At 54.1% G+C, this 18,548-nt stretch overlaps 7 protein-coding genes across 7 annotated transcripts; 3 read left to right on the top strand and 4 right to left on the bottom strand.

The window, feature by feature from the left end:
• Positions 1 to 1,842: 1,842 nt before the first annotated feature.
• On the bottom strand, positions 1,843 to 3,646 carry CMQ_2990 (major facilitator superfamily transporter monosaccharide; the record flags this gene model as incomplete). The annotated part of the gene is made up of 4 exons (XM_014317068.1): positions 1,843 to 2,178; positions 2,245 to 3,098; positions 3,155 to 3,480; positions 3,549 to 3,646. The coding sequence occupies 4 exons, from the start codon at positions 3,644 to 3,646 to the stop codon at positions 1,843 to 1,845; spliced, it is 1,614 nt and encodes a 537-aa protein (XP_014172543.1).
• Positions 3,647 to 4,535: 889 nt separating this feature from the next.
• On the bottom strand, positions 4,536 to 4,781 carry CMQ_2858 (uncharacterized protein; the record flags this gene model as incomplete). Its single annotated transcript, XM_014316936.1, has 1 exon — positions 4,536 to 4,781. The coding sequence occupies one exon, from the start codon at positions 4,779 to 4,781 to the stop codon at positions 4,536 to 4,538; it is 246 nt and encodes an 81-aa protein (XP_014172411.1).
• A 165-nt stretch (positions 4,782 to 4,946) lies between these two features.
• Positions 4,947 to 7,658, top strand: CMQ_2575 (glycosyl hydrolase; the record flags this gene model as incomplete). Its single annotated transcript, XM_014316653.1, has 5 exons — positions 4,947 to 5,064; positions 5,225 to 5,367; positions 5,428 to 6,250; positions 6,299 to 6,574; positions 6,625 to 7,658. 5 exons carry the CDS (start codon positions 4,947 to 4,949, stop codon positions 7,656 to 7,658), a joined length of 2,394 nt encoding a protein of 797 aa, XP_014172128.1.
• Positions 7,659 to 8,079: 421 nt separating this feature from the next.
• CMQ_2643 (short chain dehydrogenase reductase) lies at positions 8,080 to 9,051 on the top strand (the record flags this gene model as incomplete). Its single annotated transcript, XM_014316721.1, has 4 exons — positions 8,080 to 8,131; positions 8,190 to 8,550; positions 8,607 to 8,792; positions 8,859 to 9,051. The coding sequence occupies 4 exons, from the start codon at positions 8,080 to 8,082 to the stop codon at positions 9,049 to 9,051; spliced, it is 792 nt and encodes a 263-aa protein (XP_014172196.1).
• A 2,061-nt stretch (positions 9,052 to 11,112) lies between these two features.
• On the top strand, positions 11,113 to 13,396 carry CMQ_2630 (uncharacterized protein; the record flags this gene model as incomplete). The annotated part of the gene is made up of 3 exons (XM_014316708.1): positions 11,113 to 11,867; positions 11,932 to 12,740; positions 13,026 to 13,396. 3 exons carry the CDS (start codon positions 11,113 to 11,115, stop codon positions 13,394 to 13,396), a joined length of 1,935 nt encoding a protein of 644 aa, XP_014172183.1.
• Positions 13,397 to 13,713: 317 nt separating this feature from the next.
• CMQ_2745 (inositol oxygenase) lies at positions 13,714 to 14,748 on the bottom strand (the record flags this gene model as incomplete). Its single annotated transcript, XM_014316823.1, has 2 exons — positions 13,714 to 13,770; positions 13,834 to 14,748. The coding sequence occupies 2 exons, from the start codon at positions 14,746 to 14,748 to the stop codon at positions 13,714 to 13,716; spliced, it is 972 nt and encodes a 323-aa protein (XP_014172298.1).
• Positions 14,749 to 15,513: 765 nt separating this feature from the next.
• Positions 15,514 to 17,932, bottom strand: CMQ_3164 (ARCA-like protein; the record flags this gene model as incomplete). The annotated part of the gene is made up of 8 exons (XM_014317242.1): positions 15,514 to 15,555; positions 15,904 to 16,010; positions 16,070 to 16,501; positions 16,565 to 16,834; positions 16,907 to 17,404; positions 17,486 to 17,530; positions 17,682 to 17,716; positions 17,874 to 17,932. The coding sequence occupies 8 exons, from the start codon at positions 17,930 to 17,932 to the stop codon at positions 15,514 to 15,516; spliced, it is 1,488 nt and encodes a 495-aa protein (XP_014172717.1).
• Between the last annotated feature and the right edge of the window lie 616 nt (positions 17,933 to 18,548).

The raw sequence follows: 18,548 nt of genomic DNA on the forward strand, positions 1-18,548 counted from the left end.
AAGCATATGTTATATGCGCTTACTGTTCACTTCTTCCACAGTCGATTCCACCGCCATTGAATTTTGACTAGTCGTGCAAAGTGCACACGCCGCATACTGTGCCTTGTAACAATTGCCAATTCTCGTACACCAGCAGTCACATTTGTTAATACCAACAGATTATGAATACTGACCAGCCCAAAACTCCGAACCAAAAATCCGTATGAGACACTTCTTATCAGCTTTCGGCGTATAGTAGAGTTTACTGCTGTTTACATTAGTCACAGCTACTTCTGTCTGAGCACTCTTTCATGAGTTCGTGGGCTGCGACAAAAAGGCAGTCTGAGCACAAACACCTTCTTCATCAAGAATTTGTGCCATGTATATACCGTCAGAAGGAATCTAAATATTTCTTTCCTTCATTTCAAAAGACTAGTCTTATTGTCATATCACTTCAGAGAATAACAGGCTTCTCACTGCAACTTCGATCTACGACCCCCATAACCATCTACATACCCTTTATCACATCAACACTCCACACCGCACCTACCGTGTGCATAGACAATTGGATCTCACAGGATACAATTGTCTGCATATGATTATCAGCTGTGTTGGCCTCTCGTCCTGTGTATGAGCGGGTTCGACTGCGATGTAGCATAGACATAGTCAGCCAGTCAGAACCGTGTACAAATTGTTCGGGACTCTAATCCGAAAGAGATCTTAGATTATGGGAGCTATACGCTCTCTTTTTGTCTCTTGATTCGTCATATAATGCGCAAATGCGCCGTTTCGACCTCGGCCTCTGCGTGGAGAAGCTAGATGTCCCGGTCGCATTCAACAGATTGTTTCTGAGACTCTTATCCATGGCGAGCTCTATTGACTTTTGTTACATGCTTTCAATATATTGCCGGTACTCAGTGCAGTACATGGTCTATCAGATTTAGATCGCCGAGTTTGCCATTCCAACAGGAGCTAAATACGGATGTCGCCAAATACGAGGCCACGTGGTGGAGGAGGCATAAATAACATTTGTCGTGTCGGTGCCGAAGCGAAGTATAAAACCTACTAGCCAACAGATACGGCCTCAGGCACAGGAACCTATAACTGTGCCGACTCGTACAGCCCGTTCGCATAAACGACGGTGACTTGGGCATCTCAAAGTCACGTGACTGATTTATCTGGACACCGTGGAAAAATGAAGCTATTGTGGGACCAGATTGGCTCAAAGCTGGCTTTGGAATTCGTCGCCAGTGTCGTGCTGAGACAATGCCAAGTGTCAACCTAATCGCTAGCCGAGGAATGTAAGCAAGGGTGTGGAGAGCAGAACTTCACGCCCAGCATACACGGAGGGTTAGCTCAGTGGTAGAGCGAGAGATTGCAGATCTCTAGGTCGTGGTTTCGAGTACCACACTCTCCTTGTAATTTGCGTTTTTTTTTGCTTTTAATTTTTTTCATATCCGAAACACCATTCAGTTGCCGTTGATTTTACAGGCTTGAATCATGAGAGGCGCTGTTTTATCTGTTAGGACAGTGTTAAAGACTGTATTTGCTAAAGATAACCAGGGTGCAACTACAGCCGCGAAAGCTTACCAGTCTCTCACCAAAGGAGCGCACTGAGAATATAAAGAGGTGTTTAACACGGAGCGAGATCAAAAATGTACTGTGAATATGTGTCTTCTGTTTTCTCGTTGCTGCTTTTCATAAACTACTCGTACCGTATCGGGGTATATAGATCAGAACTGACATCCTGCTGCACGTCACCGAGGACATAGCTCCGAGATTCTTCCGCTTCGACAATTAAGAATAAACACAGCAAGGAAAACCCCACAATGGCTGGTTTTGAATCAGAGGCGATTTATGCACCTAGACAGTAGCTGGCTCAGCATGCTCCAAGCTCGGCCCGGCGTGTTCCTTCGTACCCATAATCTTCTCCTCCTCCCTATGGAGGGCCTGCTCGGTGAAGGTGATGGTCGGCTTCCAGGAAGTGGACTTTCGGGCGACCTTGACCTCTCCATATAGCTGGTCGATCTGCTCCAGGCTGAGACCCTTTGTCTCGTAAATAAAGAAGTAGACAAAGGAGATGCACAAGAAGCAGCAGGCGAACCAGATGAAGAAGATCTTGGACTGCAGGTTGGCGTAGCCGGAGCCGTAGTTGACTAGGTATGGTGTCGAGTATGCAATGGCCCAGTTGAGGAGCCACTGGAAGTGTTAGTAAGTGGTAATCACGACAAGGGACTTGGGTCGGGAGGATGAGGGCTAGCTTACGTTGGTGGCAGTGGTAATGGAGAGGGCGCGAGCACGATGCTTGAGCGGGAAGATCTCGCCAGTGACGACCCAACCAAGAGGGCCCCAGGTGGAAGCAAAGAAGAAGATGAAGAGGCAGACAAAGGCGATGCCAGCCTTCTGGGCGGCGACGTTGTGGACGATGATATTTCCGAGGCTGTCCTGGCTAGTGGTCAAGGTGCCGAGCATGGCGACGAGGAATTGGGAGACGGCCATGCCGACAGCACCCCAGAGCAGCAGCGGACGACGACCCCATTTGTCAATGGCCCAGAGGCCAGGGATGGTGGAGGCGACGTTGACGGCGGTAGTGATCATGGAGATGAGAAAGGAATCAGAGATGCCAGAGTTCTTGAAGTACTGGGTGCCGTAGTAGAAGATGAAGTTGATGCCGGTGAGCTGCTGCAGAGCCTGCAAGCCCATGCCGGTCAGCTGGCGCTTGAGCATGTCGCCGCGGAAGCAGTCGATGTAGCTGGCAGAGCCGAGCTCGAGCTCAAACTTGTGGTTAGCCTGGATCTCCGCCAGTTCGGCGGTGATGGCCGGGTGATCAGGAGGCAGGAGTCGCAGACGGGAGAGTGAGCGGGCGGCGCCGTCGATGTTGTCACGGCGGATGAGATAGCGGGGGGTCTCTGGTAAGAAGAGCATGCCACCGATGAGGATGATGGCCCAGGCAAACTGGACGGCGACAGGGATGCGATAGGATCCGGTGTCGTTGCGGTTGTGAGTGGCATTGTCGAGGATAGCGGCCAAGAGCAGACCGATGGTGATGGCGAACTGGTAGGCACCGATGATGATGCCGCGGATCCACTTGGGGGCAGTCTCGGCCTGGTAGAGAGGGACTGCGAGCAGCGTTAGCTGCAATGTGGTTGATTACAAGACCAAAATTCATCCTTACTAAGAGCAGACACGAGGCCGACCCCGAAGCCGGCAAAGAAGCGGCCAGCAATGAAGAGGGGCAGGGCAGTGGAAGCAGTCTGAAATATGACACCGAGAATGAAGACCCAGCTAGAGACGATCAGAGACCAGCGACGACCAATGAAGTCAGCGATGAAGGGTGTGCCGAGAGCACCAAAAAAGGTGCCGGCCGAGAGGATAGAGACGACGGCAGAAGATTGGGACGTGGTAACATCGAGCTCGCCCTTGCTGTTGATGTGACCGGTCGAAAAGGAGGTCATCCAGTAGCGCATGGCCAGGATGCCGCTGATGGTTCCGGTGTCATATCTGGCATGGCGATGAAATATTAGCAACGGGAGAGTATGACCAGAACGAGAAATGAGGGGACTTCTCACCCAAAGAGAACGCCGCCAAAGGCAACAAACATGCCGATGGCAATGGCTGGCCAGGCCTTTCCGGCCCCTGTGTCGGGCTTCAATCCAAAGGTGTACATGATGTCAAGAAGGAGAGGTGAAATTTCCAGTGGTGGGGGAATAAAAAGAGCCAAAAGGAGCTGAGAGAGAAGCGGAAGATACGGCAGTATGACAGATATTTATACTTTTGTAATTTTCAAGCAACAAAAGACAAAAAATGAGTTGTCGTAGTGACAGAGTCCTGACCCATCGTGCGCGTGTGACATAGGCGCTTATGTGCACAGCAGGAAGGCGCAGGGTGGAAGTAAGCCACCAGGTTGTGCCTTCCTCCTGCGGAGTCGTGTACAACTGCAGCAGCTCTTGCGGGATGGTGTGTTGTTTCCAGCCAGGATCGTGCCTTCCCAACTGGGCCAGCTCCCATGCCAACACGCTGCCAAGGATGGCCCCGTGACTGCCGAAGCTGTATGAATAGAGCCTGAGTGGTGCCCTCCTCCTTTTGCAGGCTGGGCGAGCGAGAAAGCGCCGAGGAGCCAGCCAATCGATGCGATTTCGGCGTTTGTCATTGGTGTGCTGTCCACGCTTACTGTTCCGTTCTTTTTACCATGCTGTAATAGTGCTTCGTCTTACCCTCCAACATGTCCCTTTGCCACCCCTTCTTCTACGACCTAACCATGCTCTACACGCATGATCACCAGAGTTGCCATGTTTCTAGACGTTCAGTGGACTTCATGCTAGCGCCAGAAGGCTAAAGAAATCCGGGGTAACAACAAGCCTGCTCCGCATCCCAAAGACGCCTAGTGGACAGGAAACGAGCAACAGGATGCATCCAACACGGTCGACCTTCTCCTTTGGGACAACTGCCGCACACCCTCCCCACGAACTGTCGGCCTTATTCCGGAGCTTGGCATCAGAGGAACTGGTCATGCTCTGATGCTGGGATCGACGCCCGAATCAGAGATCTGCATCCGTCTAGCCTTCAAACGTCCCGCTCGTCCAGTTCATCTTGGCCTGGCGTCGCATGTCCGTATTGCGCTTCACGAGGCCAGCCATATGTGCCTTGACCTCCTGGCAGGCTGCACATGTCTGCGTTTTGTTGGGCCGGCCTTCGTGTCCGAGGTCGAGCGCCCCGCAGTACTTGTGTGGCCTGATGTCTGTCCAGTTGGCTGGTTTTTGAGCTGTCGTATTGCAGTGGCTGGGCTTGTAGTTTCGTGCCATGACGGCGATGATTCGTGCGTCGCTTGATGGTGTGCAAACAAAAATCGGTGGGATGGCTCGAGAAGTATGTGTCGATCACGTGATGTGAGACGTTCGTTCGCAAACACTATCTGTCGGGATCGACTTCAGTCTCCACTTACTTTACTCCAACCTCCATCAGAAGTAATGGAAGGCAGCAATAGTGAGAAGTGCCGAAAATCAGACGCGATCATTCTCACATTTGCCTGGTACAAGTTCAACATCTCACGAGATGGACAGTCAGACACAGGCTATGCACAGTCAGGTAGCAATCATGCGGACGTCAACCATAGTCAGCCCAAAACCTATGCGAGCATACAATAAGAGCAGGACGTGGCCGAGTGTTTTGCAGGCAAAGCTGGCTTGGAAATAAGTCGGCATATTTTGCCTCAATCACTGACAGGCACATCCGTTGTTCTTGATAGGCCATGTGTTTCCCGGCGCCGCTCTGCCGTTTGGTATGGCCAAAGCGGTAGCCGACGTAAACACAGAGCTGCAGGGAGGCTTTGCGTCGGACGATGGCGAGATCACGGGTTTCAGCCACATGCACGACTCAGGAACGGGAGGCGTATGTTTCCTGCGTGAATTGCAGCAGCTTCGTGTCGTCTTTTGCTTCTAACCCATACAGGGCGCCCGTCTCGGGAACTTTCCCATCTTTGCGCACACGGGCTGTTCTGGCGACGTTCTCAACAATTGTGCCTTTACGGCGACAGACCGGGCCGTGAAGCGGGTGCCGGGCAGCGTGGTGGCCGAGCCGGGCTACTTTGCCGTAACGCTCAACACGTCGGTTCGCGCGGAGATGACGGTGACAAATCACACGGCGCTGTACCGGTTCACCTTTCCATCGGACAGGGCCAACCTGCCCTACAGCTACAGCCCGCTGGTTCTGTTCGACCTGAAGGACCTGTCGGACTCGCGTATCAACGGCAGCGTCGCCGTGGATGCGCAGACGGGCCACATCACTAGCAACGGCACCTTTGGCCCGTCGTTTGGCGTCGGCAGCTACGATTTGCACTTCTGTGTCGATTTTCACGGCGCAGACGTGCGCGACAGCGGCGTCTTTGCTAACAACCGTGCCGGCAACACGACGCAGTCGCTGCGCACGTTTGCCAACGGCGTCGACGTGCCACCAGTGCCTGCTGGCGCTTGGGTGCAGTTTGCGCCACCCGCGGCTGACGACCAGATCCTCGTCCGCGTCGGCCTCTCGCTTGTCAGTGTTGGCCAGGCTTGCACCAACGCCGAGAGCGAGCTGACCGGGCCCGACTTTGACTTTGACGGCACGCGCACGGCAGCCGCCGATGCCTGGCGCGCAAAACTTGCGGTCGTGCAGATCGACGACAGCGGCGTCGACAACAATCTCAGCACGGTCTTCTGGTCAGGACTCTATCGTGCGATGATCTCACCACAGGACTACACGGGAGAGAATCCGCTGTGGCATAGCAACGAGCCTTGTGAGTGGATAAAAGGCAGACAGGGTCAGATAGAAGGCTAACGATCAGATTACGACTCGTTCTACTGCATCTGGGACTCGTTTCGGTCAATTCACTCGCTGCTGACATTGGTGGACCCGCAGAGCCAGACGTTGATGGTGCGTAGCCTGATCGACATCTACCGACACGAGGGCTGGCTGCCTGACTGCCGGATGAGCCTGTGCAAGGGCCTGACACAGGGCGGCAGCAATGCAGACGTGGTGCTAGCCGATGCCTATCTCAAGGGGCTGACAGACGGGATCGACTGGGATACAGGCTACGAGGCAGTTGTGAAGGATGCAGAGGGTGAGTGAAGAGGAAAGAAAGGAAGAGAGACCAACTTGCTGACCCTCCAGTCGAACCGCCAATCTGGAACGTCGAAGGCCGAGGAGGCCTGGCCAGCTGGAAACAGTGCGGCTGGAGTGGGCACGTTCTCGCGCAGCATCAGCCGGACGGTCGAGTATGCGTACGACGACTTTTGCATCGCTCAGATGGCGGCGGCCATGGGAAAGCCGGCAGATGCGGCAAAGTACCGACGGCGAGCTGGCCAATGGGCGAACCTGTTCCACGACGAGCAGCGGTCGTTTTGCCGACGGGCGGCGGCAACGAGAGCGCCAAAAATTCCGAAAATTCCGAAAGTGCCGAAACCACCGACAGCGGCTTTGCCGGCTTCCTGCAGCCGCGTTTCCTCAACGGCACCTTTGGCTTCCAGGACCCAGCGCTCTGTCAGCCGCTGCTCAACTTCACATCCTGCTACCTCACCACCAGCGGTCACGAGATGTACGAGGGCGGCAGCTGGCTATACACGCTTTACGCGCCACACGACATGGCCGCTCTGATCGGCCGGCTCGGTGGGCCCGATGCCTTTGTCGCCCGGCTGCAGTATATCCACGACACGCCCGGGCTGCTCTACATGGGCGACGAGCAGGCCTTTCTGCTCGTCTTCGTCTTCCATTATGCCGGCCGGCCGGCCCTGTCAGCTCGCTATGCCCACACGTACATCCCAGCCCAGTTCAACACCACAACAGTCGGCATCCCCGGAAACGACGACAGCGGCGCCATGGGCGCCTTTTCCTCGCTCACCATGCTCGGCCTCTGGCCCGTCGCCGGCCAGGACGTCTACCTCATCACCCCACCCTTTTTCCGCGAGGTCAGCGTGACCAGCCGGCTGACCGGCCGCATTGCCACCGTGCGCTGCCGCAACTTCGACCCCGCCCCGGCCAACATCTACATCCAGAACGCTACGCTCAACGGCCGTCCCTACAGCCGCAACTGGCTCTCTCACCGCTTCTTCTCCGACGGAGGCCTGCTCGAGCTCACTCTCGGGCCCAGCGAGAGCGCCTGGGGTACGGCCGAGGCCGATCTGCCGCCGAGCATGTCTACCGAATAGCGTATTTCTTGGCGTGATCGGTGCATCTAGTCTGGAAAGCTGTATTTCTCTGTAATTGAGTCATTCTATGCGGTTATCACATGTTTGGTGTGTTCCTATTATCTAGTTCTATAAAGTAGGTGACAATGCCAATTCACGACTATACCAACCTATGGTGAATCCTCTGGGGAAAACTATCTATCCGTGGTGACCACATGGTGGTACTTTTGCTGTCTGTCTTTTCTCTCACTGGCTACACGCTCCTTGGAGTCTCCGAGATGCCAGCTGTCTATTCCCGGATTTGATCCACTTCACAAACACATCACTGCATCACCCCACCTTCGGTGGTCTACTTAAACGCATCCCCGACTTTGACAATCTTCGTGTATCTGGGTGATCACGCCACTTCCTCTCCCGTAACCACCGGTCCTGAATAGTCAGAATGTCTACTGCTCTGCTCAAGGGTACCGCCTTCATCACCGGCGCCGCATCCGGTGCGTCCTAACCGCCCCGATCTGTCATCCTCCTGCTGATTTTCCTCTCCATCTACAGGCATTGGTCGGGCCACCGCCTTCGCCTTTGCGCGCCATGGCATCGAGAACCTCGCGCTGGCCGACGTCGACATCGGCACTCTGCAGGCATCCAGCAAGGCCCTGAGCGAGCAGTTTCCCCACGTCCAGGTGCTCGAGCTGCAGCTCGACGTCGCCCAGGCCGCTGCCGTCCACGCTGCCATCGCCACCGTCGTCGACCGCTTCGGCCGCCTCGACATTGCCGTCAACAACGCCGGCATCAGCGGCAGCGGCCGGAAGACCCATGAGGTCGACGAAGCCGAGTGGCGCCGCGTCATCAACGTCGACCTGGACGGTGTTTGGCGCTGCCAGAAGGAGGAGCTGGTCGTCATGTTGAAGCAGGAGTGCGTGATGGTGAGCCGGTCAGCAGCAGGAACACGACGCGCTAATACCCTCCTAGAGACCTCGGCCCTCGCATCGGTCGCGGCCGCATCATCAACACCTCGTCCATGTACGGCGTTGTCGGGATGTTCGACCTGGCCCAGACGGCCTACTCGACGGCCAAGCACGGCGTCATCGGCCTCACCCGCTCTGACGCAAACGCCTACGGCCCCATGGGCATCCGCCTGAACTGCATCTGTCCAGGGTAGGTGTCTGTGTGTTTTGTGCTTGTATATATAATATATTACTAAGCGCATCCGCACTCCTGCAGATTCATTCGCACCCCGTTGCTGGAAAATGTTCCCGGCGATTCACCCATCATGAAGGATGTCGAGCGATCGGCCCTGAGGCGCATGGGCCAGCCAGAGGAGATTGCCGATGCTATCACCTTCCTGGCCTCGCCCATGAGCAGCTTTGTGCAGGGCGCCAGCATGGTCGTCGATGGCGGCTTTACTACGCAGTGATCGGGCAGAGGTGCAGTATTTTAAGGCTTTTATCACGGTGAATTTGGCTATAAAAGTTTTTGCTTCAATCTGAAACATATATACAACCCTCCTGAGTGCCGTTGCGATCCAACTAAGATCTTGTTGGATTGGATCAAAAATATGAATTGGAGAAGCGTAGTAATGGCATTGGCCTACAATCGGATTTTTCAAAGACAAGGCTCAAATCACATTTAACATAATGCTAATTTTGCAATACCTTAAAGATGATTCCGGGTTATCTTTCCAACTTCTCCAGGTTTGCTATCTTATAGTCAGGATCGCTAGATCCTTCCAAACTGAGCACGGCCGTCTTCGTCCCCTTGACAGCCGTATATTGACCACAGCATGCAGATTGTCGACAAGAAGCTTGCACCGTACCAAGCAGCTCTGACTTCGTCATGCTGTCGAAATTGGCCTAATCTGGGTTTCGATTGACCGGTTTAGGGAGGAAAGACTAACACTTATTCTTACCAGGATACCTAGAACGTTTTCACCAACCAGTCAGAGAAGGGCCTACAATCGCGGAGTCATCCAAAGATCTCTACATCTGTGCCACGTGGGTATTAAAGTTGGTCAGCACTCTAATTGGCCAATCCAGACTGGCGACAAGTAAGGTTCTTGTGCCATTAAGGTCTGTAAGAAGCATGTCACATTTACCAGAACTTGTACAGGTAATGTCACATCCTTGTCACCAGCCATCTTTTTGATCCCCCCCTCCCCTTTATTCCAGGATGAAAGCAGCAATGTAGATCGTCAACATTCCTGATGATGAGTTATACGGCCTACAACCTTCCATTGTGCACTGTACCGTATAGATAGTGCAATGTGGTATGGTTTTACAGAATAATCCCAGAAACAGTGCTACAAATAATTTAGAGGATCCTGCAGAAGAAGTCTTGGCTGTTGCGTATTTAGTTTTTGATCTGATGCTATCAGTAATTATTTTTCAGAGATTAAATAAAACCACGACAGAGCATATATAACATTTTGTATTAAATTTATCAATAGTCGGCGCTAGATCAGATACACAAGCAAACAAGTAATCAGTTTGGCCCGTGCTGCCAATCACACCTCACGGTTGCCTGTAAACGGTCAAGCAAAAACCAACACATACCACTGTCTTCACTTTCACTGGCCCTGAACAATACCGGACATTTATGTGCTCCTTTGTATTTTCTGAAAGAAGTCGATAAGCTTGGCGTGAGGATTGGGCAAAGAGACACCCTCAGCTCAGCCCAACGAGCCACTGCCGCGGTAAAAGCAACCCTGCAGCCCATAGCCTCTAATTCGGTTGTCATATTAATATGCACGTCATTGGAGCGAATGGAAGAGGTGTTGCAGACTCTCGTGCCGGGAAAATAACTCAGTAGACCGAGGGAAGGTGCGCCCGCGGGAAGTTGTCTCAGTGGGTCAATCGGGTGGATTTCCTCGGCTTAATCAGACACTGCCACGTAGAACAAAACCCTCTTCCGAAACATAACAATTCGGCCGCCCTTCAACAGTTAACCAAAACTTCATAAGGCACTAAAGCACGACGAACGACACTCCAATCACGGCGTTCCATGACCGGCCTGGTTGCCGCCGCTCTGTTGGGCTTCCCCGATGTTGGGCTGTCACACGGCTTTCTCCGATTTACTGATAAGATTTCAGGCAGCAGTACAGCGCAGCACACGGGCAACAAAGGTGCAGATCTGATTCGGTTCCGAAAGCCTGCTTGTGAAATTCTCTGTATGCCGGTCCGCGGGCAGGCTCAGAGGTGTCGACAGCTCCACCTCGCCAGACCAGCTGCCAGACACCTGATATGGGTTGCAGCTTCTTCCCAATAGATCGTGTGAGGTTCCAGGTCCAGGCTAAGGCCTATTAGGGCTCTGCTCCGGGGTGTACTTATACCATAGTCTGGCATATATAAGAAATATCCAGGCCATCAGGATACGGAAGAGAACCCGAATCTGCACAAGCAATTGACAGCCCTAACACGTCTTTATTTTTCTGTATTTTCTCGAAATAATTGTTAAATTTCCATCGACCAGTTCTATTTACATGTCGAAATACGAGGCGATGGGTGTCGACACCGCAGCAATAGCTGCAGATCCCTCCCGGGTGGTGGACGGCTTGGTCGGTGCAATCAAGTCGATTGCAGCTGATCCCAACTACCAAATCTTGGCTGATGTCTTCAATGAAGTGTTGCAACTCCGTACAAAAAACCGGGAGCTCGTCGACACAAATCGCAACGTTTTCGAGCAGTACTGGCAGTTCCGCAATGAACTTGAGAAATCACGGGCTGAGATAGAACACGCCAAAGCTGCACTTCAAGAGGAGCTCGCCTGTAAAGTCAAGGAGTTGGCCGATCTGACAGACACGCATAACAGCCTCAGTACAGAGCTCTCCAAAACAAAGACGACACTGGGAGAGGCCATCGACAACAAAGAGACTCTTGAGGCCGACGTGAGCACTACAAAGACGGAGATTGATGGGCTACGCACCACACTTGCCACTCTCAAGGAAGACCTCAGCCAGGTCACTTCAAAACTGGAGGAACAAAAGCACGTGGCTGCTAAGACCGAAGAACAGAACTCAACACTGAAGGCCTCGCTCTTCGAGCGAGAGGATGAGTTGGAGAAAGTCAAGAGCGACCTCCAGACGACGGAGCAACAGCTCCAGGAAGCCGTTTCCAGAGGCGACGGTCTCAGAGAGACCCTTGACCAGACCCAGCATGAGCTCACAGCGAAGACAATGCGTCTGATAGAGCTGAACAACTATCGAGTCGTCATGAAAGAGGAGCCAGAAGACGTGTTGTACGTATATTTCAAGGTTATTGTGTTCTGTTTCTATTTGATCGTTCCAAAACTGACAAAAAAGCGTGAAAATTCTCGACAACGTTTGGACAAAAGTGTTTGATTTGGTCGAGTCACACTTCCAGCAGGATCTTGCCGACCATGTCCTAAGCGATGCTTCACGCTGGAACAACCTTCGCAACGCTGATGCACTGAAGGGCCCAACCCAATTCCCGCTACCCCAGACCAACTCGCCGATTGCAAAGGCGATGCGCATTGCTGCCGTCCTATCGGTCCTCTCACGTACACTGTACCGATACATCTTCCGTCCGTTCTACCTTCTCCGAGACGACGAGGAGTTCACGGACCTTCTGCACGAAGTCGAAGACGACAACCCGACCATGGAGGAGAACATCCGGGCCACACTGCTGGCAACGATGCCAGAGGTCCAGCAGGCCAGTGCCAAGGCTCGTGCTCAGCACGTAGTGCGGGAGGTCTCTTGGGTGGTCCAGCACCTTCTGGACGCCATTGCCTACAAGAGCTTCTGCACCAGCCTGGGAAGTGCCTGTGCCGTGGCCTGCATCGAATGGCAGAAGATCCAGCGTGCCAGGACGAAGATCGAGCCGTACTTTGGGCCGCCATACGACGATTTTGACTGGCAAGAATTGCCGCTGCCAGAGTTTGACGGACGCTCCAGCACCACGCGGCACCGCAGTCGTGACAGTAGTGTTACGCGCTGCGAGTCTCGGGCACGTGGAATAGAGCACAGCGATCTGGAGGTGCTGTCCGGTGCAAACGACAAGGCAGGTGGCGATGGCGTTTCTAAGAAGAGTGCGGCAAGCAAGCTTGTGTCAAGGACTCCATCGCCACAGCGTGTCGAGGGAAAATCAGGAAGTGAGACTGACAGCTGGGTAGACTTCATGGGTGGAGAGGGTGTTAATCATGGGCGTGGCAATGGCGATGGCGATGGCAATGGCAATGGCAATGCTCCCGGTGACAATGCTTTCAATGGCGACGTCAACGGCAATGTCGCTGGCGGGATCTTTAATATCAGTGGTGCTGTCTACGATAATAGCAGCGGTGAGGATGGCACTGGTGATGCGGATGGCAGTGGCGATGTTGCTGGCGAAAGGAATGACGAGAACATGACGGTGGCTTGTGCTCTTTCTCCTTCTCTAGCTCCCGTTTCTGTTTCTGTCCCTGAGATTATCGCAGATGTGGACATGCAGCATGAAAATGCAGCGCCTATCAGCGAAATGGACGAGGACAGTGAGGTTGACCCAAGCGATATCATCCTGGTGGTGTGGCCAAGCATGGTGGTGGTAGAGAACGGCGAGCAGTCGCCCATCACACAGGGCCTGGTGATCTCCAAGCAGCAGGCGAGCCTGGCGTACCACGAAGTCCGCATGGCACGTATTGGACACCGCTCCTACTCCAAGCGGTCCCGCACCCTGTCCATCCCGTCGACGCCAATTTCGAGCGTTGTGGGCGGCTTTAAGCAGGACTTGTCTTTTCTAACCGAGGTTGGCGAGAGGGAATCCGTCGCATAGTCGGTCGTCTGGACATAGGTATTGTTGGGCGGCCTGTTCTTTGTTTGGGCTCCCTGTTGCTGCTGTACAATATGGGACAGACGTCTTCCTAATCTGCCTCTAAAATGTGTTGGAGTCTTGGGTAATCTTCACTTCAGGATGGACAACAAGTTGGGCTCAATGTGCCATTTTTAGATTCGAAGTTAATTTATTTAGTTGTTAAATATCAAGTCCCGTTGAAAGGGTAGAGCAGTGCCTGATAGTAGGCTTTTTCGCAATTTGAAAGTCATGAAATGTCGTCCGAACAGGCCGATCCCTGTCACCCTCTCCGTCCATGTCTACCACTTGATCACTTTTTGCGGGAAGAACTCGTCGATGAGTTCGAGGTAGTACGGCTGTGCTTGTTAGCAGACGGCCGACAGTCTGACGCGCCCAAGACCGAATCCGGCCAGACTTACCTTGAGAAGGTCGACGCTAGGCACCTCGTCGCTCTTGCTGTAGAGATCATAGGGGTTGAAGGCCTTGACGGCCTCGAGCATGGCGTGGTCCTTGTCGGCCATGAGCTCGCGGTAGGCGCCGGCGCTGTGCCACGGGTAGAAGGAGTGGTAGCGGATCATGGCGAGACTCTCGGGTGGCAGCAGGCTCTGGTCCTTGATGACGTGGTAGAGGTACTCATCATGGCCCCAGGAGAGCATGACGTTGTCGAGACCGCAGCCGGCCGAGTAGATGCCCAGGGTGGAGCCGTAGATGGGATGGTCGCGGTCCGGGTTGCCGGTAAAGCTGTCGGGATAGATGATGCGACGATCAAAGGCGAGGCCGACGGGAAAGGTGTCGCCCACGACGTCCCACTGGCCCTGGGCACCATAAAAGTACAGCAGCTTGCCGAGGTCGTGGATCAGGCCGGTCAGCTGCATCCAGCGCGGCTTGCCGTCACGGCGGATCGCCTCGGCGCTCTGCAGCAGATGCTGAATCTGGCTCAGCTCCGTGTCCGGGTCCGATTCGTCGATCAGCGTGTTGAGCTTCTCGATCGCCTCCCAGACCGTCATCTCGGCTCGCTGCCGGCTCAGTGAGTGGAACTGGGCTCGTGCCTGCAGGTTGTAGGCCACCGTCTGCTTCTCGTGCTGCTCGCGGTAGAATGTCTTGACCCGCTCGCACGCGTCGTCGTACTGCCGGAACTGCGTCTTGTCCTTTTCCTGGTCGAACTGTGACTTCTCCGTGTACACCACCGCCTCGTCGGCCGTCTGCCGGCCCTTGAGCACATTGACCTTGTCAATGGCGTCCGACAGGTCCTCGAGTGCCTTGCCCGACCGCACGGCCTCGGTCTTGTCCGACCGGACCGCGACCTCGTCGTCGAAGAGTGCAGAGGGGGACATGGTGCTACTTTTGGTCTTGTGAGGTGATGAGAAGAGGCAAAGACGGTGGGAAGTGCGTTGGCTAGGAAGATGAGGAGGACAAGGAAAGGAGTATGAGAACACGAAAGTATGAGAACATGTTCGTTAAATATCCCACAGCCCGCTCGTCCGCGTGGAAAAACCTGCCATCTCTGCCGTTGAGCATATGCTGAAGCAAAGGCCGGCCGGCAGCAGAGGACGTCAGGAATTTCCTAAAGCAGCAGTGCCTCTTCCAACAACACGAAAAGTGGGCAGAGCCCCATTGCTAAAATAAGCCGCCGATCAAAAAGCGTATTACTTGAATGGTCAGCCTGGCTTCCCGTCCCGAAACGAGGCCTCGGACGCTTTGGCGATGTGCTCCCAAAAGTGGAGCCTGCCACGCCAGTAGCGCAAGCGAGCCTGGCAAAATCGGCGATTTTATCCATCCTTGGCGCACGCTCTATATTTGGGCATTTTCCCCGAGCGCTAGCGGAAAATCTATCCTCTTACAGACGGAAAAAGGAGTCCGGCCGGCTAGGCTCAGCGACAAATATCATCCTTCATTCCCACACATACGAAGACTGAAAAAATCGCCAGACAACTCCCCGTCGGTTCACCAACGCCCCCATCTTTTCGTTTTGCCCAAACGGGTATTATTGCCCCTGCCTTCTTCCCCCGCATCTATGAGTAGCTCACATCTATATATTATTAGTCTACCCCGTCCTAAACCTAATCCCCAGCTGACCCATTTGCCGCTCCCTTGACAGCTTACTCCACACCCTCCCAGTCCCACGCGCGCATCATCTGAGTCTGCACCGATTCCGTTGGTCGCCCATGGTCGCTTTCTGTTCGGCGGAGAAGATCCAAAATGGCCTCCTGATCTGGCCGCTCGCGAAATCGGTCCCCAACTTGAGACAAGCATACCGCACGTCAGCTTCGTGTTCGTCATCTTCAGCCAATACACGGAAAAGTGGGGCTCTTCAAAATAACTTACAGGCCGAAATGGCCATACAGGCCGTAAACATACTGGGTGGTGACCACTGATTGCAGAGCCCAATTCCACAAATTCTTCGCACCAAGGCACATATCCGTTCCTATTTGGTCAGCTCCTCTTCCCATTTTACATTCCTCCTTCTTCATCCCAAGGACTATACTCACATCCATTCGCTTGGCTGCCTCTCTGCGGCGGCCACCAATACGGGGAAAACTGGGGTCGAAGCTGACGAGGAACAACGTGGCAAGAATATGGTGCTGCACTCCGGTGACTGTGCACGTGTTAGCCTTTGCAGTCCCGGCCGGCACAGTCGTCCTCTTGTGCACCAACCTTGCCAGGTATCGTGGTACCAAATCTCGGGAAATGCTTCCCCCGGTCTGTTCTCTTTGTCCAGCGTTGGTGTGTAAGATGGCGGGAGTGACGCTGTCCATCGCTCGTTCCAAGCGTACAGGCCATCCCACGTTTGCCGCGGCGGCTCTTCCCCGAAGCAGAAGTTGAGGACGTCGACGCAGTGGACAACAGCCCGGTTGGCCCAGTCCTCATCGTCGGCCGGTCCAAGCTCGCGGGACCCATCCACCAACGACGAGACTAGGGGGGCCTTCACCGGCTGCTGGTTCATTGTGGCTGTGTATATCTCCTGGCGCAGACCAGCCCAGAAGCTGGCAGCACCCAGCGTTTTCGGTCGTAGATTATGGCCGTTGCCGTGGACAAAGGCATGTATGCCGAGGATGTAACTGTGCGAGTCGACTCCAGTGTGTTTTACTACCGCCTCAAAATCAGGACTCTACGTCTTACCGGCCGCCCACCAGGATACGGGCTACGTACCTTCCATCTCCTCCCAGATGCGTAGAATAATGGTCGCGGCAAACAGATTCTCGTCCGCGGCCGTGACTTCGTGGCTCATCAACGGAATCAGCACGCTGAGGCATTCGCGGTGATACCGGTCGGACGCATAGCGGTCAAAGTCGCTGATATGTGCCAGGTGTTTGGCAGCTAAGGCGAGCGTGGCATTGAGCAGGACCGTACAGGTGCCGGCTCGCAGAGGCACTGTGGTAGCAAAGTGTCGGGCAGGATCGCAAATGTCGAGCTGTGTAGCTTGCATTAACCCCGGTTAGTGCTGTTTCTTAGTGCAAAACACCGTTACGAGCTTGGTGGAGACACGAAAACTTGCCCATCCGGCTTGATTTTGCACAAAATGACGAAGAAGCAAAGCCTCCTGTTTGTCCTGGAGCGGGAAGGCAGACTTCTCCAGATAGATGCGCGATTGGACCGACTGAACGGCATTGATGGCCTCGTGCAGGTCAAAGGTACTGCCCGGCCCCATCTCGTCGTGGACGATGAACCGGTCTGAGGGCGACTGGGAGCGCAGTTGGGCCACCTGGTTCAGTGCCGGAGCAAAGCCTAGCCGCAACGGGTTGTCTGGTGCGTCGTATGCTGCTGCCTGGGTTGATTGGTCGGTCCGCGTCGACCCAGTCGAGTCCGGCGACAACGTGGACCATACCGGCACCTGTGAGACGTTATTCTGCGCAGATTGCAGCGCTGATGCTTGTGCGTGTGGCCCATTGGGAGGCCGATCGCTGCGAATTGGCTGCCACGACGACGCATCTGGGAAGCCGTCGTCGTCTGGAAAGTCATCATCGGCTGTCGCACCATCGACAAATTGAACTGAAGTGGCAAAAGTGGGTAACGTGTCAGCTTGCGCTCCGTCTAGCATGCATGCCAGCTCCGCTTGCTAAGGGTACTTACGCGTAGCGGGCGTTTTGACCCATTGTTGTGTCCGGGTGAAGGGGCCTGCACATGTGAAAAAAAAGACGGCAAAAATCATGAAGTCGGGACTCCGGTCAGCACGACATGCCTCTATCTAATTCGCACGGAGCTGGCAAAGGGCTATACCTGACTTGACTCGGAATCTGTAGCCTCGATGGCATTCTTTTCCGCTTACCAAACAGCGACTGCACACGGGCGTTTTTCGGTCGCCTTTGTCTGGTGTCAGCCAGGACGGACGTTGTACTCGGGGAATCACGTGAACGTGCACTTTAGATGCTGGTCTCGGCAATTCTGACTGTAGTTTTGGTCAGATGGGAGGAGGGCCTGTTCGAAGCTGAAATACGCAAAAATGGCAGGAGAAGCTTACCAGCCAAACGATGCTGTGTTATCTGGCTCCGGCCGGGAGTTTAGCTCGGGAGATGTCATCGAACGAGGCTGCAGTGAGGTCTTCGAAGCCGATGGCGGTGTGTCACAGACCCTCCCCTGGTCCGACTACAGATTGGCGGATCAAGCATCAACCAGCGGACACAAACAGAGTGAAAATCGGCGTAGCCGTTCAGACGTAGAATGAAGCGAAAGCCGGCTACTAACACGGTAGATACTTCTTCGGGGTGATCGTCGACGAAACCCCCTCTTCCAACAGCTCGGTTGGGAGAGGCGCGAGAAGAGAAGAGTGAGATTCCACGAATGAACACCGTCTCTCGATGGACGGCAAGTGCAGCTGCTTCCCCGCTCGCAGCGTGGCAGGTGGTGTCAAATCGGGAATGGTGCCTCCGAAAGCAGAATCACAAAGCTGCCCTGGCTCGTATTGGGGCCATTGTTCGCAATCTGTAATTACAGGTCGGTGGATCGTGGATTGTTGAACTAAACTAAGATTTTCGTTGAGCCGATTGGCCAATCAGAACGTGCCTTCCAATGGTGACTTTTCTCCATGAGCCATGTCAACTAGCTCCTTCCTCCTGGTCTTCTCCCCACAAGATAAATACCAGGAAAAATGGAGACGGCCACCCTCCAGAAACAAACTCAGACATACGTCGTACGC

The sequence above is a fragment of the Grosmannia clavigera genome (genome assembly GCF_000143105.1).
Source record: "Grosmannia clavigera kw1407 unplaced genomic scaffold GCSC_144, whole genome shotgun sequence".
NCBI classification, from domain to species: domain Eukaryota; kingdom Fungi; phylum Ascomycota; class Sordariomycetes; order Ophiostomatales; family Ophiostomataceae; genus Leptographium; species Leptographium clavigerum.